The sequence below is a fragment of the Mobula hypostoma genome, chromosome 1 (genome assembly GCF_963921235.1).
Source record: "Mobula hypostoma chromosome 1, sMobHyp1.1, whole genome shotgun sequence".
In the NCBI taxonomy this organism is placed as follows: Eukaryota; Metazoa; Chordata; class Chondrichthyes; order Myliobatiformes; family Myliobatidae; genus Mobula; species Mobula hypostoma.
The window spans coordinates 94259161-94283990 of record NC_086097.1 but is presented as its reverse complement, the minus strand read 5'-3'; the positions used below and the strand labels follow the sequence as shown (position 1 = coordinate 94283990).

Here is a 24830-nt window from a genome sequence, read left to right as displayed (position 1 = left end):
GTTCCGCGTCCTGTCCAAGAGACATTAACCAGGAAACCCAGAGCCAAATGATCTGGAAGCAGACATAATCAGTGGGCCAACAGAAGGAGGATGTTCCTCCTCAACAATATAGGGTTCTGAAAGGGATATATTGTCTGGTCACAAAGTAAGGGACCCCCCCCCCGTCACCTTTACGGTGACACAACAGCACATATGGTAATAAATATGTACAAAGCAGATGCACGACCACATTGACTCGATGTCATAAACACAAAATAATCCTTCTACCTGCACTTGATCTTTTTATCTCCAACTGTCGCCGAGACATCAACCGTCTCAACTTCACCACTCCTCTCTCCTGTTCCAACCTCACTCCCTCTGAACGCACTGCCCTCCACTCTCTCCGCACTAATCCCAACCTCACCATCAAACCCTCAGACAAAGGTGGTGCTGTAGTAGTCTGGTGGACGGACCTCTACCTCACTGAGGCCAAACGGCAGCTGACACCTCCTCTTACTTACCCCTGGAACAGGACCCCACCAAAAACATCAAACCATTGTCTCTCGTACCATTACTGCCCTTATCAACTCTGGAGACCTTCCATCCTCAGCCGCTAAACTCAGAATTCCCACACCCAGTACCACTCGGTTTTACCTCCTCCCCAAGATCTACAAGCCTGACTGTCCCGGCAGACCCATAGTTTCTGCCTGCTCCTGTCCCACCGAACTTGTATCTGCCTACCTGGACTCCATTTTGTCACCCATAGTTCAGTCCGTCCCCACCTACATCCAGGATACATCCCTTGCCCTCCACCTCTTCAATAACTTCTAGTTCCCCGGTCCGAACCGCTTCATTTTCACTATGGATGTCCAATCCCTATACACCTCTATTCCCCATGAAGGCGGCCTCAAAGCCCTCCACTACTTTCTGGATAATAGACCTTACCAGTTCCCCACCACCACTACCCTCCTCCGGTTGGCAGAACTGGTTTTCACACTCAATAACTTCTCTTTTGGCTCTTCCCACTTTCTTCAGGCCAAGGCTGTAGCTATGCCTGCCTCTTTGTTGGTTATGTGGAACAGTCTGTGCTCCAAACCTATTCTGGTACTGCTCCCCAACTTTTCCTTCGCTACATTGACGACTACATTGGTGCTGCTTCCTGCACCCATGCTGAGCTCGTCAATTTTATCGACTTTACTTCTAACTTCCACCCAGCCCTCAAATTCACTTGGTCTATCTCGGACACTTCTCTCCCCTTCTCAATCTCTCGGTCTCCATCTCTGGAGACAGACTGACATCTTCTACAAGCCCACTGACTCTCATAACTACCTCAACTATACCTCTTCCCACCCCGCCACATGCAAAAATGCCATTCCCTATTCCCAGTTCCTCCGTCTCCGCCGCACCTGCTCCGAGGATGAGGTTTTCCGTTCCAGGACATCTCAAATGTCCTCTTTCTTTAAGGATCGTGGTTTCCCTTCTGCTATCATCAATGATGCCCTCACCCGCATCTCCTCCATTTCCCGCACTTCGGCTCTCACCCCATCCTCCCGCCACAACAGGGACAGAGTTCCCCTTGTCCTCACCTACCGCCCCACCAGCCTCCGGATCCAGCACATTATCCTCCGCAACTTCTGCCACCTTCAACAGGACCCCACCACTAAGCACATCTTTCCCTCTCCACCTTCCGCAGGGATCAGTCCCTCCACGACTCCCTGATCCACACGTCCCTCTCCACGGATCTCCCACCTGGCACTTGTCCCTGTAAGCGCAAGTGCTACACCTATCCCTACACCTCCTCTCTTACCACCATTCAGGGCCCCAAACAGTACTTCCAAGTGAGGCAACACGTCACTTGTGAGTCTGTTGGGGTCATCTATTGCATCCGGTGCTCCCGGTGCAGCCTCCTCTACATAGGTGAAACCCGACACAGATTGAGGGACCGCTTTGTCGAGCACCTCCGCTCCCTCCACCACAATAGACAGGATCTCCCAGCTGCCACCCACTTCAACTCTGCTTCACATTCCCATTCGGATATGTCCATACATGGCCTCCTCTACTGCCATGATGAGGCTAAACTCAGGTTGGAGGAGCAACACCTCATATACGGTCTAGGTAGTCTCCAGCCCCTTGGTATGAACATAGAATTCTCCAACTTCCGGTAATTCCCTCCCCCTCCCTTCTCCTATCCCTATGTCACTCTGCCCCCCTCCCCCAGCTGCCTATCACCTCCCTCATGGTTCCACCTCCTTCTACTACCCATTGTGTTTTCCCCTATTCCTTCTTCACCTTTCCTGCCTATCAGCTCCCTGCCTCCCCTTCCCCACCCCTTTATCTTTCCCCTTACTGGTTCTTCACCTGGAACCTACCAGCCTTCTCCTTCCCACCCTCCCCCCACCTTCTTTATAGGGCCTCTGCCCCTTCCCTCTTCAGTCCCGATGAAGGGTTCTGGCCCGAAATGTCGACCGATCTTTTCCACGGATGCTGCCCGACCTGCTGAGTTCCTCCAGCGTGTTGTGAGTGTTGCTTTGACTCGGTGTCAGTGAGCACACATGACCTCTGTACCACCCTGTGCAGGAGGTGGACTCTCCTCACCAGCATAGTGAGATGCTGCACTCAGAACCACAAAACAATAGCCCATCCTTTACTTGCCCTCCATACTCTCATTCATGGTTTAGCTTAGAGGACAATGAATGACCTCATTGTTATCCGAGGCTTGTGAAGCTTGAGGCAAGCATGAGGATAAATTGTCTATGCTGAGGGCATGGGATGGGGATAGAAAGAGAAAGGGTGTGTTTATGTCTGTCTCAAAATCCATACTTTCCTTCAACATGGGCTTTTCAGCCCAGTGGGTCTATGGTGGCTTTGCAGAGAACTTCCATCAGTCCCATTTCTCCACCTATTCTCCCTCTACTTGTGTCAAAATGAAGGAGCAGTAATTTTAAGCAACATACAGCCCATATTCACACATCTGGGGAAGTCATACCATTTCTTTAAATGCTTTTCAGAATCAGAATCAGGTTTATTATCACCGGCATGTGATGCGAAATTTCTTAACTTAGCAGCAGCAGTTCAATGCAATACATCATCTAGCAGAGAGAGAGAGAAAAAAAAAGAAATAAAATAAAAACTAATAATAAATAAACAGGTAAATCAATTACATATATTGAATAGATTATTAAAAAGATATGCAAAAACAGAAATACCATATATTAAAAAAAGTGAGTAGTGTCCAAAGCTTCAAAGTCCATTCAGGAATGGGATGGCAGAGGGGAAGAAGCTGTTCTTGAATCACTGAGTGTGTGCCTTCAGGCTTCTGTATCTCCGACCTGCTTACCTCAGCACTTACATACTATCACTTCCATACTCATCTAGACATTGACTGTAACTTCATTTCAGCGCTTCCCATCAGAAAGCACAGACACTTTCAGTGTTTATTCTAACCTCCAGTCTGGCTGTTTTACACAGGCTGTTTAAGAGAGCCAGGTTCTCAGTTTCACTTCACGAGTAAAGCTGAGTTCACTGCTATCTGGAAATTCTGGAGTACTTTGGCTTCAGAGAACAGGATCAGAATAAAAAGGGGTTTTGCTTTCTTGTTTGCACACAGAATTAGGTAGTCACTGCCAATGTTGTATCTTCAAGCCCAGTAGGGAAGCTAGTTTGGTGGGCACTACATCATCAACAGCAAGATATACTCAGTTTCTGTTGAAGGTCTCAGTACAAGTTGACTGCTGTGATTTCTTTAATTACAACATGTGGCACTGCCATACTTGTTAAACATAATTAGCCTTTAATCATCACTCAAGGGCCCGCTCAAGCTAATATTCCATTACATGTAGAATCAGCCTTAAATTCATTTTCCATATTTCTTCACAATATAAATCATTCAGCCCACAGTCTATGTTGTCTTTCAGAGTGATTCCATTCGTCATATTCCATGTGACCTACTGTCTCTCAAATTCCCATCAGCTCTGATCCTCCTGCCACCACCAGGAATAAGGAGCAATTTACAGAGACCAATTAACCCACCTTTGCAATGTGTGAGGGAACACAAGGACTCGAGAGAAACCAATGCAGCTGAGGAAGACAACATCAGAGGTGAGAATTGAACCAGGATGGTTAGTGATGCAGGGCTGCATATCTACTGCACCACTGCCACCCCAAAAAATGTTTTAAAATGAAGCTCCTCCATTACCAAACAAATAATTAAAACAATAGTTTGATACACACCAAACAATAAGGTATCAGTAGATGCAATATTAGGTACAGGTTTCCATAAAGAAATTCTTTAGCAGCTTTACTTCGGAGCACATAATGTTTGCTGACCTCTGCTTCAGTATGGAAGGGGTTGCTACAGTATCAAATGCACAGCTTTTCAGATGAACTATTAAAACCCTATTTAATCACTTAAGTTGATCATGTGCTAGTATTTCAACAAGGACCAGAAGAAGCTTCTCTCTGGTACGGTCAATGTTTTGACTCTCAACCAACATAACACATCACCTTGAGGGAGATCACTGTGTGAGATCCACTGTAAAACTCAACAGTGGATACATTCCAAAAGCACTTCTTTGGCTGCAAAGTGTTCTGGCACATCCTTAGATCACGAATGAAAACTTTTCTTTATTACTACAACTTGGGGAAAAAAAATTCTTTCTGCTGTAACTCTCTCACCAATTCTATATCCAATGTTTTGCTGTATTCTCAAAGTAAGGAAAAAACGTTCTTCACGATATATCCCATCAACACTGCAGTCATCAGTAGCGCCAATGGACAGTGGCTTGGTGCTTTGTAGCTGCTAGGCCCACCTCTTGCAAGCTGTGGCAAGTTTTCAAAGCTTTTCTGCTAATTGGTTGCAAGTGTCCTTTGATGCAAATATTTTAAAAGGATATTTTTAAAATATCTTCCCTGATCTGGATCTCTACCTGAAAGAGAAAAATTCCACATTATTCTCTGGCAGAGAAGTTTCTCAAGCACACACTTGTATTTATCTGTATCCTCCATTACCAATTTTAACTCCTTTAATGTTCCTCTGGCTGGAATAGAGTTCAGTGGGCAAAACTAGACCCTAAGGATGGCCAACTAACTGACTTTATTGGGCATTACGCTCAATTGAAATACTAGTATCTATTGACATACATTGAGCCCAGTTCCACAGAATGCTCTTCTACATGATAACACTCTGGATTCTGGCAAATGGACGAATTTAGCAGCTTCAATAACATAATTAGGTTTTGCGATTAAAGATCTTACTTAACTTGTACTTTCACAGTGTCAGTCAGTGCTGAACAGCTGCTTGGTGTTGGCAGTTGTAAAATTAGGTGATCCACTGGAACTGGTTACTTAACATTAACTATCAATACCAATCAACTTAGGTTTTTAGAATTCTTGCATATATATATATATATATATATATAAAGAATAAGCTGTGTAAGCACTAACAGAATACAAAGTTCAAAGAAAAACAATTAGGTGAAGCACAGCAAAAAGGGCAGCAATTCTTGTACTTTATTGCTGTTTAGTGAGCTAAGCCGGTAGAGACACTGCAAACCACTTCAGACCCATGCCGTGCACATGTGATTGGTGTAGAATGGATGCTTCAAATCACTGACGTGCTTAAATCTCCAATTAGAAGCTCAGCAGCAGAGAGTAGCAATAGCTTTAGTGAAAGAGAGAATGGGTTAGTGAACATGCAGGTGGAAGACCAGTTCATGTCCTTTCCAAGGAGCAGCACGCGTAATATGGGGGTGATACAGGGGGAGGGTTGGGAATAGGGTGGAGGATGTGGCAGACAAGAGTAAAGGTGAAAGAGTATAGTGTTATAAAGTGCAGCTCTGAGGCCAGCAAGGGAAATTAGAGAGGTCTACACTTCAGAAGTAGTAGAGAAGTCATGAAAACATGACAAGAACTAATGGCTGTACAGGACATTGTTAGGGACATTCAATAGGTGGAGGATCTGGTGAGAAATGGTCTTTTAAAACTTGCACAGGAAGGGATGAGAGAGCAGACAACGTGTATTTGGGTGAAACAATGCTTGGGAAGAAAAGCAGGTTGGAAGAGAGTCCACTAACTGACCTGTGCTAGAGGGGATTCAACCATGTCTACTGGGTTCAGGTCATTATTTCCTTGGGCTCAAGTCAGGTCCTATTTCTTTTTCTCCCATCTCTTGGAGGTCAAGGTAAGAGAGGGATTGGACCAAGGGAGATGACAATAGTACTGAAAGTGACATGCTTGTAAGGACAAGCCACAGTCAGCCAAGAAGACATTCCCTTTATGTCAAATTCATTATCTCCTCTAGCATTCTCTTCTTCTAAAATGAAGCTCTAAGAATTCAGCCAGTACCATGTTTTAGTGAACTCAGACTGTGCTACTTGAACTGGTCACATATTGTTACTTCATGCAGATTAGTGAAGGCTACACAGGGAAGTGTAAGGAACTTGATCAAGATACACCAGTTAGTCTACGTTATTGTTTGCACACAACTCTGCACAAAACACCAACCAAAACAGTATTAAAAAGAACATTACCTTGAAACAGATTGCCCTTCAACTGTGATAAGTTCACTGATCAACCTGTGCCTTTTGTAAGATTTCTTGACAGCTTCTGTACACTTGGGACAGACAATCTAGGCGTGGTTTTGCATTCTTGAAACAAAAAAGATGAATCCATTAAGGAACCATGGATTTTTTTTTTGGTTGGCCATTCAACTGTTCACACCTGCTCTGTCACTCAACAAAATCCTGGCACATCCTTTGTCTCAATACCATATCCCTACTTTCTCCCCATACACATTGAAGCTTCTTGAATCGAGAAAACCATCTCTTTCTTCAACATATTCAGAGACTTGGCCTCCATGATTTACGTAGTAATAATAATTTCTATAGGAATAATAAAAAATCACCAACAAGGTGGAACAGACAAGAGATCCAGGGAACTAGCAAGTCAGACATACAATGGCACAGAGGAAGATGTTGTACATGCCTTTTTCCTTTCATTAGTGAATAGACTGTTGCATCTGGAAGGCCTACCGTTGAATACTTGGGCAGTACAACAGACACAGCTGAGTTGAATGTGGTGTTTGTGCACCAGGATGCAGAAATCATCAGGGTAGAAGTCTGTGTCCAACTTACTCCCGAGTCTATTCCCAGTACAGTAGCTGTGCAAGTGGCACTTAAGACTTCCACACAGAGGAGGGCAATATTACACACAACCATTTGACTTTCCTGCAATTTACCTGGAACACTGGCACCACTTCAGACACTCCTCTAGGGCTCTCTGGTTCAATCAGTAGTATACACAAGTAGTAGATGACCTTCTGCTGCAAAAAGAAAAATAACTTACACAATAGGTCCCTTGTTAACTCCCCCCTCCCATGTTTCTCAAAATGCTGGACTACGTGATTGATTTCAATTTATCCTTGAGATATGGACAACATTGGAATGGTTAGCAATTTTTGCCCATATCCCTGAGCATGGTGAAACACTACATTAATGAGTCTACCTTGTTAAGATACTTCCATGGTGTTAATGAAACTGCACACATCCAAGCAAGGGACGAGTACTGCTTATTTGTGAGACAGAGGAGATCTGGAAAATGAAGAGGAGACCACTCACTACAGAATACTCTGCCTCTGATATGCTCTAAAACCCAAGGTATTCATGTAGCTGAACCAGTTGGGATTCTGATTACTGCTCCCAAACTCACACTTCCCAGCTTCCCAGTCAGGTTTACAGTGGGAGGTTCAGCACTGCTAATGATAGTGAAGGTGCATGGATTCAGTCTTGTTGGAAATGCCCATAGCTCTTGAGTAGCTTAAATCTGGATGTGGTCCATTGGTGCACTTGGTCATAAACTGCTTCACTATCTGACAGATTGTTACTTGAACTGAGCTAACTCTGAAAATGCCATCAAACATTTCTGACCTTATGGTCGAGAAATCAGTGGTGAGGCAGCTAAAGATGACTATGCAGGCCACCGCTGAGAAATTTCCTCGGTGGTCTCTCCAGGAATACTACCTTTTATTTCCACTATTTATTTTGTAATTTATCGTAGTTTTTACATCTGCTGCCACAAAACAACAAACTTCACATCAAATAAGTTACTAATGATAAACCTGATTCTGCTCGGCTTCCAATATCCACAACCATTTTCCTTTCTGCTAGTATGAAAACCACCACTGAGGAGCTACCGCCTGATTATCATTAACCTGTTTCAGCAGTATTCCTTGCTAAATATTACAACCACCCCTGGGTAGTTATCCAGATTATAATTAACTTGCTTAACTGGGACCCTTTGATGCCTCACTCAGTCAAAAATGTCCTTGATGTGAAAAAGATCTGAGCCTTACAAGAGGAATTCCAACATTTACACCAAAACTGCGTCCATTATTTAATTGTGATCCTCCCACTTCATTACCTTTGACTGGAACGAGCTTCTAAATGCCAGTTTCATGCTCAGAAAGCTAACATTCTACTTACTGTCCAGAAAACAGCACAACGAGGAAAATTATTCACAACCAGTTGTTGCAAAAGGTTATGAACTGAAACATAATCCAAGCTTCCTTCCGCAAATGCTGCTGCAAACTGTCAACAGCTTGTCTGTTGACAACAAGCTAAAAGCCCGAGAGGAGTTTATTCGTCATACACGCCAGAAAAGCACTAGATCCTTTTTCAGCTTGTTTTTAATTCAGATTTTCAGCAGCAATCGTATTTTGAAATGGGAAAGTACAGGTGAAAGCAATTCAGTTGATTAAAACTGTGCTAGCCCCTTGAAAGAGTGGTCCAATTAGTTCTATTCTTCTCCCTATCTCTTGACTAATTTCTCAGATATACATGCAATCCTTTTTAGCTTTTTACACTCCAGAATAATTATTATTTTCCAACCTTATGCATTTTTTCTTGTTCTCTTGTACCACTTTTTAATTAATCTATCAAGTTCTAAGACTTGGATCTGCAAAACTTTCCCTTTTATGTCTGTGAGTTTCTGAACAAAAAAGCTAAGTGACACCTCCTACATTTCACTCTGTTTCCTTTTGAACATTCCTTGCCACCTCTCAACAGATTTCACTACCTTTTTTTTATCACTGCTTATTTAATTTACATATTCTCTCCCACTTAATTGGGACAGGAGCCTGTTGCTAAACAGTTTTTAACTAATGTCAGTTGCATGCACTTGTGTGGTCATTAGATACTACACCGTACTTAAAGCAATCAGTTTTTAAAATAGTGTTAGTTGTATGTGTTTGTGTTCACAAAGCAGTGGTTGTTGTCACTGATAGTTGCAGATAAATAAGCCATTCTGCACTGTTTTTCTCAGCACGGTTTCAAGCATTAGGCTTGGAGATGCCAGAAACGGCCGAGAGAGAAAATGAAACAATTTCACTACTTCAACAAGTTAGGAAATACGAAGAATTTGAAGACATTGACAATCATCTTGAAAGTTACAATTAAGTTTAAGATTTGGAGGATGCAATCATTCAAAACATTGTACAAAGGCAGTCTAGTATCTGTACTAGATATCTGTGCTGAATTTGGTCATTTACAGTCAAAAGAACATAGCAGCACAACCAAAATTACACTGAATGAGTTCCTCCATCGATAGCTATTCGGTACTAATACAGTTCTATAGTACTGTAGCAGTATTGGTAGTGTTCTAACTTGTTTTGAATTGTTCATTTATAGGCATCCGTTAGTTTCGTGAGACCATGGATTTGCGCCTTGGAAGGTTTCAAGGGCGCAGGAGGTTGCCCATGCTGCAAGTCTCCCCTCTCCACACCACCGATGTTGTCCAAGGGAAGGGCACTAGGGCCAATACAGCTTGGCACCGGTGTTGTCACAGAGCAATGTGTGGTTAAGTGCCTTGCTCAAGGACACAACAAGCTGCCTCAGCTGAGGCTCGAACTAGCGACCTTCAGGTCACTAGACCAACGCCTTAACCACTTGGCCACGCGCCAACATAATTGTTGAATTGTTCATATATTTCATTTAAATACATAATTAGTTATTCTGTTAAACAGTGATTTGTATTTTTATACCTCTTTACCTATTTCCATGAAACTATGGCTAATTAGGGCAGCCACCAAAATGTACCAGTCCAAATGTGTTCCAATTGATTGTAATCTATCTCTCTCTACCTATCTATATATTTGTAATTTATAGTTTTTTATTATTATGTATTGCACTGTACTGCTACAGCAGAACAACATATCTCACCATATATACCAGTGATATTAAATCTGATTCCGATTCTCCCAGTACCATCTGTCACCTTCTACATTATATTTCCACATTTCAGAACCCTTACTAATGTTGATTTAGTCATAAAGTAATACAGAGTAATGTTGATTTTGTTATATTTCCACACTTCAGAACCCTTACTAATGTTGATTTAGTCATACAGTAATACAGATTGTTGTTGATTTTGTTATATTTCCACACTTCAGAACCCTTACTAATGTTAATTTAGTCATAGAGTAATACAGCAGGAAACGGGCCCTTCGGCCCAACTTGTCCATTCCAACCAATGTACCCACTGGAGATAGTCCCATTTGCCTGTGTTTTGTCCACATCTCTCTGAACCATTCCAATCTATATAGGTACTTATACAAAACACTTTTAAATGTTGTTATTGTACCCGCTTCAACTACATGCTTTGGTAGCTTATTCCATACGCACATCACCTCGGAATAAAGAAGTTGCCCTTCAGGTTCTATTTAAACCTTTCCCCTCTTAAACCTATGCCCCCTAATTCCTAATTCCCTTTCCCTGAGAAAAACAGTGTGCATCCACCATAACTTCAGAGGCTTTTTCCCAGGGCTGAAATGGCTAACACGAAAGGGCGCAGTTTTAAGGTGCTTGGAAGTAAGTATAGAGGAGATACAGTATCAGGGGTAAGTTTTTTTTACGCAGAGTGGTGAGTGCGTGGAATGGGCTGCCGGCGACGGTGGTGGAGGCGGATACGATAGGCTCTTTTAAGAGACTCTTGGATAGGTACACGGAGCTCAGAAAAATAGAGGACTATGGGTAACCTTAGGTAATTTCTAAGGTAGGGACATGTTCGGCACAGCTTTTTGAGCCGAATGGCCTGTATTGTGCTGTAGGTTTTCTATGTAACTATACCCCTCATGTATAAAATCATTTACAAAGTCAACTCTCAGTCTCTAACATTTCAAAGAATAAAGTCCGAGCCTGCCCAATCTCTCTCTAGAACTCAAGTCCTTCAATGATTTTAAAAATTTTAAATGAACATTTTAACACCACCTTAATTTCTAACTTTCAGAAGTCTTATTTTAGTAACTCTACATAAAGTAAAAGATTTGGCCTAGTCAATCACGGGTAAAACCTTTCCCACCATTGAGTACATCTACATGGAGTGTTGTTGCAGGAAAGCAGCATCCATCGTCAGGGACCCCCACCACATGCTCTCTTCTTGCTGCAGCCATCAGGAAGATGGTGCTGGAGCATTAGGACACACACCACCAGGCTCAGGAGCAGTTATTACTCCTCATCCAGCAGGCTCTTGAACCAAAGGGGATAACTTCACGTCCTATCATTGAAATGTTCCCACAACTAATGAGCTCACTTTTAAAGACTCTTCATCTCATGTTCTCAATATTTATTTGTCATTTATTATTATTTCTTTCTTTTCGTATTTGCACATGGGTTGAACGCCCAAGTTGGTGCGGTCTTTCATTGATTCTATTATGGTTATTTATTCTATTATGAATTTATTGAGTATATACCCAAAAGAAAATGGATCTGTGTTGTAAACGGAGACATATATGCACTTTGATAATAAATTTACTTCCAACTTTGAACAACTGCACTCCACTCTATTACATTGTTAAAACGAAACTCGGTCAACAATATGACATAGTTTACTATCCCTTACAAATTTAGAACATTTCTCCCTTATCAATCCACACTGATCCCATTTAAATTTCTCCTGAATTATTGCATCTAAAATTTCATAGGATTGCCTTTAGTCCAAAGGAGAACTTCGGTTCTGCCAGATATTTTGTTCTTATTTTTGAACATTTGCAATCTGTAAAGATGGAATTAGGAAAACATTAAAGATCCAGTTAAAACTCCACACCCATAGTAACATCCCTGATGAAGGATTTGCTCAAGCATCAAATTCTAAATTCTGACTTTCAGTTGCTGTATTCATAGCTCCTTTGCTGCTGAAAATTAATGGTAATCAGTCTCTGCTTCACTTACCATATAAAAGCCTTCATTGATCACAATATCCTTCACTTTCTTCATCTCAATGAAATTCACGTGCTCTCTGCCCGAGGCATACAAGGTGTTCATTTGGACTCCAATCGATCCAATAATCAGCATGGATTCCTGATCGACTTTACAAAAATGAAGGTGCAGAATCATTCCAAGGAGAGTGATGATAATGGTAGCTGAGAGCACTGAAGTGTTCTGCAAAAATCAATTCCACATATGAAGTATCAAGTTTGTCTTTATAACATGCTGACAGACGCATTGTAAATTCTACTCCAACCAGCACTGTGCGTCCACATTCCTATGCCTGAGCAGTACCATTTTCTACCCCACACATCATAAGCAAGGGTTTATACCTTACTATTCTGTCATTTCCATGCAACAATTTAACATGTTTCTCTTGCTCAAATTTTGGGCCATCCTGAATGATGTTCTTGTTAAATTTATAAAAAACAAAAAAAAAAATTACAATGCATCAATAAGTGTAAAGTGCGAAACCAGTTTTGAGAACAAAGCAGACACGGCCTTCTGACTAACTTTGTTGAGACCACAGTTAAAAGTGTTGTGTGCAGTTTTGGTCTCGTTGCTAAGACAGAATAAGCAGGCTATGGGAGGGGCGGGGATTACAGTAAAGGTAAGAGGATTACAGTAAAGGTTCATCAGACTGATTTAACACAGAACGTGTGAGTATGTGGAGACACTTGCCGGCTGTCCCAAGCACATCCTTAGGTTTTGTTGGTTGTTACCGCAAACAACACATTTCACTTGATGTTCTAATGTACATGTATGTGTGATAAATAAATGAATCTGAATCCTGAGACATGTGGGTGCATGCTTGGAGGAACTACACAGGCTGTGGGTTACCTGCAATTGATTCATTCCATTGGGTTGTAATTTATCAAGGTGGAATACTAATTTTTGTTGTTCCAGTTTGCACTTGCCTTCTTCGTAGAAATGGAGAAAGCTGAGGGGTAGGCAGCTTGGTGAGGGAATGTGAAGGAGAGTTAAAATGACTTGCAACTGGATTTCTTCACTCAGAGGATACTGAATGTGTGGAATTCACTACCATTGTAGATGGAAGATCATATTAAACGGAAGAGCAGGCTTGAGGAACTGAATTACCTCCTCCAACTCCTATATTGCATGTTTCTGTTTTAGTCAGTAAAGGAATACCAATAAAAGCTAATTAGAGATTAAAAAGATGTGCTCAGTCTGGTTTCTGTTTTGACATGAGAATATATTTTATACCAGGAAGTGTTCCCACGTTATCAGTTTAATTCTGTCTCCTGGACCATTAACTTTCCATTTGTCTAAATCATCTTGTGTCCCATGGTTAGTTAGTGCTCACCAGCTAGCCTTTCAATGATAGTCCCAGGTCTGCCTTACACAGTGATCTCAGTCACATGTAACCCTTCACTGGTTGCTCTAAACCAGGACATTACTCAGCAACTACAATTTCACAAAAACTAAGTGCAATACTCTGCTGCCTCACAGCCCCTAAGAGCTTGGCTCAATCCTCACAGCCGGTGCTGTCCGTGCATGCTGCGACTATGTAGGCTTTCAGCAGTGCTTCCATATTGCAATGACAAGTTGGTAGATTAATTGGCTACTGTAATACAGTATAGGGAAGTTGCAAACAAATCCAAGGGGTATTGATAGGCATGTGTAAAGAGAATGGGGTTTCATGGAAGAAGTAGAAATGGGATGGATGTTATTCTGCTAGGATAAACCAAGTGTGCTGTGCTTTTCCTTCATTTCCTTATTCTATCAGATAAGGGGTGTATGGGGTGTCAGGGAGGGGTAGCACCTCTGGTGGGGGAACATGTCGCGTCCTTTTCAGGGCGGTTAGTCCACCTTTGGTCCCCACCTGGCACTCAGCTCTCACTTGTGGCTCCCCGAAGCTGTTTGCATGCGACAGCGGCCACACCCCGGGCAACGGCTTCGACAAGCCGGCTAAACCAGGTGAGGGTAGCCGATGGGTTTCAAACCCTCAGTGTGATAGGGAGTTGTCTATCCCAGCATGTGAAGACAGACTCCGGCAGATTCAGCGGACGAGACCTATGGAAGGTCCAATGGTCAAGAAGGCGGTCTCTGCAAGCGTCGTGGAACGTGTCGAGCACGACAAGACACAGAAGACGTCCTGGTCATCCACTGCGCCTAGTCCCATTTCCAGCCGTCTCAACCCTTGTCTTGCCACTGGATCCAGATGGGAATTGGGAAGAGAGAGTGAGGCTGACGCTGCGCAACTCTCCCTCACTTAAATCCAAATCACGCCCTAGTCTCGACACCATCATAATGGTGTTGAGGTCCTCATCGACGTCAACGATGGACGAACAACAACAACTATCAGTTAAGCACAATTCTCCAGGCAGTGCCCTCTTTCCCAACTTTCTCCACTCTCAGCAATTACCGCCCACTGCAAATCATCCTATCACTTCTCTAGTACAGTGGATTCTGGTTAACTGGGCTATTGGTTAATCAAGGCAGCCGCTTATTTGGGACAACTCTTAAACAGCCTATTTGGGACATGATGCTTCTTAATTGGGACAACTGCCCAACAGTTTCTAGCATCAGTTGTGTGCACGTGTGTCCATGAGACACCACGCTATACTTAGAGCAAACAGTGTTTAAATAGCATCAGTTGTGTGTGTTTGTATTCAAAAAACAGTGATTCTTGTCACTGATAATTGGCGAGAAATAAGCACTAAGACAATTCGGAACCGTTTTGCTCACTGAAGTTTCAAGCATTCAGGCTTGAAGATACCAAAAACGGCCGGGAATGAAAATGAAAGAATTTCACTAATTCAACTAGTTAGGAACTACAAAGAATTTCAAGGTGCGGACAATCATCTTGAATATTCAGTGGAAATCAATATGTGGTGGATGTAACCACTGAAAGTATTGTACGAAGGCAGTCTATTGGGTGTTTACACTGATTTTGTTCATTTACAGTCAATCAAAAGAACATAGCAGAGTGCACTAGATGAAATCCTCCATCAAATTAATACATAGTTTTATAGCACTGTAGTGGTATTGGTGAGTGTTCTAATTTGTTCCGTGTTTCATTTAAATAGCTAACTTGTTACTCGGGTAAATGGTAGTTTGTCTTTTTTTATACCTTTTTCACAATTTCCATGAAACTTTGGCTAATTGGGGCAGCTGCTTATTTGGGCCAAAATATACTAGTCCCAATGAACTAGAATCAAGTGTACTGGTATATTATTGCCACATGTATCAAGGTACAGTGAAAAAGATCTTCTCACAATATCAGTACTTCTGGATAACAAAAGGGAAAGCATTAACAAAATGCAGAATATAATGTTAAAGTTACAGAGAAAGTGGGGTGTGGACAGACAATGAAGGGCCAATGTCATTATCAAGTCGGCTGTGTGAAGAGTTCATAACTGCGAAGTCAATAGAACATCTGGTTTAGAGGAACTAATGAAGATTACAAACTGTACCCAGTGAGTGAGATAGCTGCATAATACAATCACACCAGTACCCAAGACCACCACTGAGCTGCCTCAGTGCCTCTCATCCAATTGCACTCACATCGACTGTGATGAAGTGCTTTGAGAGGTTGATCATGGCCAGAATCAACTTCTGCCTAAGCAAGGACCTGGACCCGCTGCAATTTGCCTATCACAATAAAGGTTACAGCAGATGCAATCTCACTGGCTCTCCACGCGGTCTTGGATCACCTACACAATAGCAATACTTACGTCAGGCTTCTGTTTATTGATTACAGCTCAGTGTTCAACACCCTCAGTATTAATCGACAAGCAGTAAAACCTGGGCCTCTGTACCTCCCTCTGCAACTGGATCCTTGACTTCCTCATCGGAAGACCATGGGCAACACAGATCAGAAATAACACCTTCTCTTTGCTGACAATCAACACTGGTGTAACTCAAGGCAGCGTACTTAGCCCAATGCTCTCCTCTCTCTACAAACACAACTACCCTGTGCATAGGGGCAGCTCAAACTATCTATGAATTTACTAACTATTGTTGGCGGAATTTCAGATGGTGACAAGGAGGTGTACAGGAGTGAGATACAACAGCTGGTTGAGTGGTGTCGCAACGACAGCCTTGCATTCAACATCAGTAAGACCAAGGAACTGATTGTGGGCTTCAGGAAAGGGAAGTTGAGGGATCAGAAGTGGAAAGGATGAGCAGTTTCAAGTTCTTGAGCGTCAACATCCCTGAAGATCTATCTTGGGCCCAAAATATTGATGCAATTACAAAGAAGGCACAACAGTGGCTATATTTCATTAGTTTGAGGGACACTTGGTAATCACCAAAGAAGCTAGCAAATTTCCACAAATGTATCAAGGACAGCAATCTAACGAGTTGCATCACCTTCTGGTATGGAAGGGCCTCTGGCACAAAATCAGAAAAAGCTGCAGACAGTTGCAAACTCAGCCAGCTCCATCGTGGGCACTAGCCTCCCCAGCAACAAGGACATCTCCAAAAGGTGACGCCTCGGAAATTGGCATCCATCATTAAGGACCCCCATCACCCAGGGCTTGCCCTCTTCTCATTGCTACATCAAGGAGGAGGTACAGGAGCCTGAAGACACACGCTCAACATTTTTAGGAAAAGCTTCTTCCCCTCCACCATCAGATTTCTGAACAGACAATGAAACAACCCATGAACACTCCCTCACTATTTTTATGTCACTTATTTATCTTTTTTTTAACTTTTTTTGTTATAATTTATATCTTTTTTTACATATTGTACTTCTTCCCCACCACTATCAGACTTCTGAATAAACACATACACACTACCTTACTATTTTTTCTTCTTTTTGCTCCATCTAAATATATTTCATACTGTAATTTATAGTTGTTTAATATATTGCAATGCACTGTTGCCGCAAAGCAACATAATTCACGATATAAGCCGGTGATATTAAACCTGATTCTGATCATTATCATACAAGAGATCAATTTTTTCGAGAGTGACAATGTGCTTTCATCAATCTGTTAATGTCCACTGGCAAGGTGAAGGTATCCACTTCCAACTACTCGGAAATCACGACTGCGCGCAGTTGAAGTTGCGAAAGCCATTTTATAGTCAGTGGGCGGGGCAAGGCGCTGACTGACACGGCCCCGGACCAAACATTAGAGGACTAGCACAACATCATCCGTTTCGGCTCTGTTCAACCAATCGCCGCGCCCCTCTCTCCGCTCACCTGCGTGCGGTAGAAGATGGAGTAGGCGATGAGCCAGATGAAGGCGGTGTACCCGAGAACAGACCGCAGCGATAACTTCGGAGAGATGACGGTGAATTCGCGGCAGAGCGGAGAGTGATCCTCTTGACTGAAGACGATGTCGCGGCCGTTAATGTTCCTGAATGGCGCCGCCATTCCTCTCACCCACCAGCGCTCCCGTTGCCGCGTGACGTCAAGTTGTCGCGTGGCTCAGTGGAAGGTCACGTGGTCGCAACCTGCACCTGTCGTGGCATCTTTGCAAACTTTATCACCTGCAAGTTTATTCATTTTTATACAAGATGTTGAGTTCCGCCAGCATTTTGTGTGTGCTGCAAGGGTCATTTTACCGCACTGTTGATACTTATTCACTTTTCTGAGCATCCCCCATGAGGTGGACTCTTACTGCCTCTGTGAAAGTGTTGGTGAAGATGCTCCTAGTGTAATTCCAGGATTTTGACACACCGACGGTGAAGGATTGGCGCTAGATAATTAAAGATGGTGTCTTGCCTGGAGGGGAGTCTGCAGCAAGTCGCATTCACCCCACTTGGTGTTAGAGGTCGAGGGTTTTTAGGAAAAGGCTATTGGTGCCGCTGAGGCAATAAATTACGTAACGTTTTGTTGATGGTGCATATTCCAGCCACGGTGTGTTGGTATTGAATGGTTTGTATGTCTAGGGTATATGAACAGGCTTCTGTTTTCCTGAATGAAGGTGAGCCTGAGTTTTGTTGGCGGGGCACTCAACAGCTGAATGGGGAATTCTACTATTCATGTTCCTGACTTCTGCATTGTAATGGCTGCATAGGTTTGAAATGACAGGAGGTTACCTACTGCCTCTAACCTGTTCTTGTAACCATGATGTTTAGAGTTATAGAACATGGGGACAGGCTCTTCAACCATCTGAGGCCATGGCAATCATTAAGCACTTAAGGCAGAAATGTCTAGTATCAGTGGCATAATTTTAAGGAAAGTATGGGGGTATGTCAGAGGAAAGTTTTTTTTATGGAACGTCTTGCTAGGGTGCCTTGGTAGAGGCAGATACGTTGGGACATTCAAGAAACTCTTAGGCACATAGATGATAGAAAAATGCAGGGCGATGTAGGAGGAAAGGGTTAGACTGATCTTAAATTAGGTTAAAGGATTGGCACAACATTGTGGGGCAAAAGGCCTGTACTGTGCTCTAATGTTCTATTTATAAGACCATTAGATGTAGGAGCAGAATTAGGCCATTTGGCCCATTAAGTCTGATCCATTTTCCCTCTCAGCCCCAATCTCCTGCCGTCTCCCCGTATCCTTTCTCGCCCTGAGTAATTTACAATTTATCAACCTCTGCCTTAAATGTACCTAATGACTCAGCCTCCACAGCTGCCTGTGGCAATGAATTCCATAGATTCACCACTCTCTGGCTAAAGAAATTAAAGTGCCGGGCTGTTTTCAGGCAGTGTAAAAATTACTTGCTCAATTTCTTGGTCCACTCAGCTGTAAAAAAAGAAAAAAAAAGATCGAAAACTGGTATGTAGCTAATGATATTTTGAGGATTAATTGCCAAATCTACTTCGGCTATGACTACTCAAAGTTCAACGTAAGTTTATTATCAAAGTACGTGTTTGTCACCATATCGAACCCTGAGATTCATTTTCTCATGGGCATACTCAGTAAATCCACAATAGAATAATAACCAGAACAGAATCAATGATAGACCACACCAATCTGGATGTTCAACTTGTGTGCAAACACAAAAAGAAAGTAAAAATAAATAAATAACCAATAAATATTGAGAACATGAGATGGAGTCCTTGAAAATGAATCTGTAGGCTATGGAAACAGTTCAGTGATGGGGAAAGTGAAGTTATCCCCTTTGGTTCAAGAACCTGATGGCTGAGGGGTAATAACTATTTCTGAACCTGCTGGTATGAGTCCTGGGGCTCCTGGTACCTTCTTCCTAGTGGAAGTAGCAAGAAGAGAGCATATCCTGGTTGGTGGGATCCCTGTTGATGGATGGCAAAACTTCATTCAGATGTGCTCAATGGAGGAGAGGGCTTTACTCATGATGGACTGGGCTGTATCCGTTACTTTCTGTAGGATTTTCTGTTCAATGGCATTGGTGTTTCCATAGCAAGCTGTGGTCCAGCCAGTCAATATACTCTCCACTACATATCTATAGAAGTTTGTCAAAGTTTTGGATGTTGTGCCAAATCTACACAAACTCCTGAGGAAGTAGAGGTGCTGCCATACTTTCTGTGTAATGGCACTTATGTGCTGGGTCCAGGACAAGTTCTCTGAAATAGTAACACTGAGGAATTTAAAGTTGCTGACCCTCTCCACCTCTGATCCTCCAATGAGGACTGGCTCCTGGACCTCTGGTTTCCTCCTGCTGAAGTGGGTTAAAGGACCTGTATCCCTGCTGGGTTTCTCTGCATTGCTACTCCTTCACAATGCTGCAGCATTTGCACCAATAATATAATGGAATATCAACGGTAGGGGGTTAGGCTCTCTCCTGGAGAGACAGAGTCTGGTATGAACATTACTTTCCACTTGCCTTACTGTGCCTGAATGCTGTCAAAGTGGTGGGGTGCTTGGATCCGAACTTGAATTCAACAACGTGGAACAGGAGCAGAAGTTGATACTATAAGATGGCTGACACACAGACCCAGATGCATTTGTGGGAAAGATGCAACAGGGCTTCATGCCATTTTAGACATGTGAATGGAAAACTACATGACAGATGCAGTACAAAATGGGTCAATGTGTTGTTACCTTCAACAAAAATATTGTTTAAGTGGTGATAAATTGGGAATTGTTGATATACAAAGGGACATCCATGTCTGAAGTTTTATCACAGGAGCAAGGAGTTTTAGTTACGGTTATACGCTGGAGTATTATATGCAGTTTTGGTCGCTTACCTAAAGAAGAGAAATTGCTCCACTCAGAGGGGGATGAGCCTGTGGAACTCTATACCACAGAGGGCTGTGGAGGTGAAGTCACTGAATATATTGAGGAGGAGACAGATAGACATCTGCACGCAAGTATGGAGAGAGAGTGGGACTATGATATAGAGGTCAAGATCAGCCGTGATCATATTAAATGGTGGAGCAGGCCTGAGGGGCTGAATAGCCAATTCCTGCTTGTTTTTCTACATTTCTGTTTCTGGGTCTGGCAGCATGCAGGCACAGTCTGCTTCATTCTCAGAGTGAAGCTGATCATCAAACTCACTTCAGGCTTTATAATGGAAGGAACGTCATATGTAATGGAAACAGGCCCTTCAGTTCAATTGGTCTGCGCCGACAAAAATGCCCATCTAAGCTAATCCCATTTCTGATCAAACAACAGCAAATCTTTGGAACGAGGACTCTGCCCTGAGGAACTCGGGCTGCAATATGTTACCTCTTAAAAACCATCTTCAGTAGTGCAACCACTTCAATGCTTTCCCCTTAACCTCAGTACTACTAGGGCTTCTTGTTGCCATGCTAAGTTGGATGTCAAGGGCATTCTCTCTCAACTCACCTCTGTACTGTAGCTCTTTAGTCTATGTGTGGTCCTTTGACTGAAAGATCAAATCTGTTACCAACCCCAGTAATACTGCTCAGTGTATTTGAAGGCTTCTGACATTTTCAGTTTTTGTATTGGTGAAGCAGGTTATTGGAGAAGAAGTGTTGTTTGATAACTGTCAATAGCATTTCCATCACTTTGCTAATTCAGAATAGACTGATTAGGCTAAAATTAGCAGGATTGGATATGAAGAGCTTCTTGAGAACAGAACACCTGAGCAATTTTTCACACTTGCAGACAGGAGTATTGAATTTTAAATTTGCATCGACAGCAGCCTGTGCTGTCCTCAGATTCCCTGTCAGGTTCAGATTTACATTTAGATGTATTTATTTATCACGTGTATGTCGAAACATACAGTGAAATGTGTTATTTGTGTTAACAACCAACACATCCAAGGATGCACTAGGGGCCGCTCGCAAGTGTCACCAACATAGAACACTCACATTACTCGACAGAAGACAACAAAACAGAACATAACAAGTAACCAAGCCCTGTTCCTTTCTCCCTCCCAACGCCCATACACAGTCCTCTAAACCCAGGATAAGTCATCTCCTTCGGTCTCCAGTGGATTCGCAGCAGTCTCGCAGACCCAGGCTCTGGCCACTGGTCCTTGACTTCTGATCTTATGATCAACATTTGGGCCTCAATCCAGACCATCGATTGACCCTTGCGCCTTCATCTGGATCCCTGACCAACCTTCGTGCTTCGATCTGGACCCTTGACCCTCGAGTTGGGATCAATCAGTCTTCATTCATCAATCCGGATTCCTAATCAACCACCGGTCATCGTTCTGGATCTCTGATCAGACATCAGGCCTCAAACCAAACCTATGATCAACGCTTGGGCCTCGATCTGAACCTCCCATCCACCTTAAAGCCTTGATCCCGACTTCTGATCCACCTTCGGGCCCCGATCTGAACATCTGATCCACCTTCGGGCCTCGATCCAGACGTACAATCCATCTTTGGGCCCCAATCCGGATGTCCGATCCACCTTCGGGCCCTGATCCCGATGTAGGATGCATCCCAACTTCTGATCCACCTTCTGGCCTCAATCCGGATGTACGATCCACCTTCGGGCCCTGATCCTGATGTAGGATGCACCTTCGGGCCTCGATCCCAACTTCTGATCCACCATCTGGCCTCAATCCGGATGTACGATTCACCTTCGGGCTCCAATCCGAACCTCCAATCCAACTTTGGGCCCCAATCTAAACCTCCGATTCACTTTCAGGCTCCGATTCACTTTCGTGCTCCGTCCAGACATACAATCCACCTTCGGGCCCAAATCTGAACCTCCAATCCACCTTCGGGCCCCAATCGGAACCTCCAATCCACCTTTGAGCCCTGATCTAGATGTATGATCCACCTTCAGGCCCAGATCCAGACATCCGACCCACCTTCAAGCCCCCATCCGAGCCTCCGATCCACCTTCGGGCCCCGATCCGGACGTCTGATCCACCTTTGGGCCCCAATCCGGACCTCTGATCCACCTTTGGGCCCCGAACTGAACCTCCAATCCACCTTCAGGCCTTGATCCAAACCTCTGATCCACCTTCGGGCCCCACTCCAGACGTCTAATCCATCTTCGGGCCCTGATCCGGATGTATGATCCACCTTCGGGCCCCGATCTGGACGTCCAATCCACGTTCAGGCCCTGATGAAAACCTCTGATTCATCTTTGGTCCTTGACCTGGACCTCGGGGTTCAATCTGGACCTCCGATCCACCTTCCGGCTTCAATCTGGATTCCCAATCAGCCCTTAGGCTGTGTTCCAGATCGCCGAGTGACCCATTTAATTCGATTGGTCCTCATCCTTTCATCCAGACCTCCAATCAGCCTTTGGACTTCAATGCAGACCTTCAGTCAGCCTTTGGACCATGAGCCAGACCCTTCGGCCTCAAGCCAGAACTCCAATCTACTCTCAGTCTTCAATCAATTCTCAGGCCTCGGTCTGCACCTCCGATCCATGTTTGGGACACCAACGATTGGCCTTGGGGCTTTAATTCTAATCTCCGAACAACCCAGGGCCTCAATCCCGACCACTGATCAACTTTCATGCCTCAATCCGGTCCTCCTATCGGCCCCCGGGCCTTGATCCAAAACTTCCAGTGGGCCCCCGGGCCTCAGTGCAAAACCTCTGATAGGCCTTTGGGTCTCAATACCGCCTCTGATTGACCTTCAGGCTTCAGTCCAGACATCTAATTAACCTTCAGGCCTCCATAAGGACCATTGAGCCTCGTGCCAAGCTTTGATTGACCATCGAACCTCTTGTCGTCCATCAGGCCTTGATATAGACTTCTGATCTGCCCCCAGGCCTCAATGTGGACCTCTGATCGGCATCTGGGCCTTGATCCGGACCTCCAGTCCACCTTCAGACTTCAATCCAGACCCCTGATCGACTTAATGCAGACCTCCAATTGAGCTTCAGGGCTTGATGCAGACCTCCAACCTGCCCCCAGGCCTCAATGCGGACCTCTGATCGGCACCTGGGTCTCCGATCTGAACATTCGGGCCTTGATGTGGATCTCCGATCAAGTTTCGGGCTTTGATCGACACCCAATCCTTGATCCAGAACTTCAAATGACATTCAGACTTCTGTGGTCATCCTTTCAACCCCCAGACCTCAGATTGAGCTCCAGGCTTTGATTTAGATCTCTGATAGGCCCAAGGGTCTCGATCTAGAACACTGATGGGCCTTTGGGCTTCAGCCTGGACCTCCAATCAACCCTCGAGTCAAGATCCCAAGCTCTCATCCACATTCAGGCCTCGATCTGGACATCTGATCAGCCCAAGTTGACCTTCTGGTTTTGAACTTAACCTCCAATAGACTCTCGATTATCGATCAGGATCTCCGATCCACATTCAGGCTTTCATCTGGACCTCTAATCAACCCTTTGTACTCAATCCACATTTGTCCTCGATCCAGACTTCTGATCAACCTTGCTGTGGCTATCCATTCGACCCCCAGACATGGATCGAGCTCCAGGCTCCGATCCAAACCTCCAATCCACATGAAGGTTGCTCAGAGACCAGATGAAGGCCCAAATGTTGATCGGAGGTCTGGATCGAGGCTTGAAGGTCAATAGGTGGTCCAGATCTGAGCTTGAGGATCAATCAGAACACCAGATTGAAGGCTGATGGTCAGTTGGAGGTCCAGATAGAGACCTGATCATCGAATGGAGTTCTGGATTGAGGCCTGTTGGGCGAATAATGGTCTGAATCGAGGCCCGAATGTGTATAGGAGGTCAGAATTGAGGCCCAAGGATTGATTGGAGGCCAGATCGAGAGTTGAGGGCTGATTGGAGGTCAGGTTAAAAACCTGAAGATTGACTCGGGCCAATCGGAGGACCAGATCGAGGCATGAGGCTGATCAGAGGTCCGGATTGAGGCTTGAGGATCGAGTGGAGACTGGAACAAGGCCCCGAGGCTGATTGGAGTCTAGTTTGAGGCCCGATGGTCGATCACAGGGCTGGACTGATTTAAATCCAGAGCTCCAATCCTCGGGCTTCAATTCCAACCTCTGATCGACCCACGAATCTCGATCCCAAGTTCTGATCCATGTTCCAAACCTCTGATCGACTTTTGAGCCTCGATCCGGACCTCTGATTGACCCATGGGCATCGATCTGGACCTCCGATTGACTGTTGGAACTTAATCCACACTCCGGCCTCAATCTGGACCTTGGATTGATCATTGGGTTTCAATCGACCTTGAACTTCGATCCAGAGCACTGCCTGACCATCAGGCCTCAATCTGGACCTCCATTTGACCATCGGGCCCCGATCTGGACCTCTGATCAGCCCCCAGGCCTTGATCCGGAGCCTTCGATCAGCCGGAGTCAACCTTCAGGTTTTGATCCAG

General features: G+C 44.1%; 1 protein-coding gene across 5 annotated transcripts; it reads right to left on the bottom strand.

The window, feature by feature from the left end:
• Nucleotides 1–2978: 2978 nt before the first annotated feature.
• On the bottom strand, nucleotides 2979–17603 carry pigh (phosphatidylinositol glycan anchor biosynthesis, class H). 5 transcript variants are annotated; one of them, XR_010021202.1, is made up of 6 exons: nucleotides 17404–17603; nucleotides 12198–12407; nucleotides 7214–7297; nucleotides 6507–6623; nucleotides 4654–4904; nucleotides 2979–3068 (listed from the first exon to the last, which is right to left on the bottom strand). XR_010021202.1 is itself a non-coding variant. In XM_063073314.1 (5 exons), exons 1-4 carry the CDS (start codon nucleotides 17575–17577, stop codon nucleotides 6540–6542), a joined length of 552 nt encoding a protein of 183 aa, XP_062929384.1. In that variant the 5' UTR covers nucleotides 17578–17603; the 3' UTR covers nucleotides 2985–4904; nucleotides 6507–6539. The 5 variants fall into 5 exon arrangements, 4 of the variants coding, with proteins under 4 accessions (XP_062929384.1, XP_062929509.1, XP_062929685.1 ...); XM_063073314.1 differs by having other exon boundaries at nucleotides 2985–4904; XM_063073439.1 differs by having other exon boundaries at nucleotides 2985–4904; nucleotides 7214–7294.
• Nucleotides 17604–24830: the final 7227 nt, after the last annotated feature.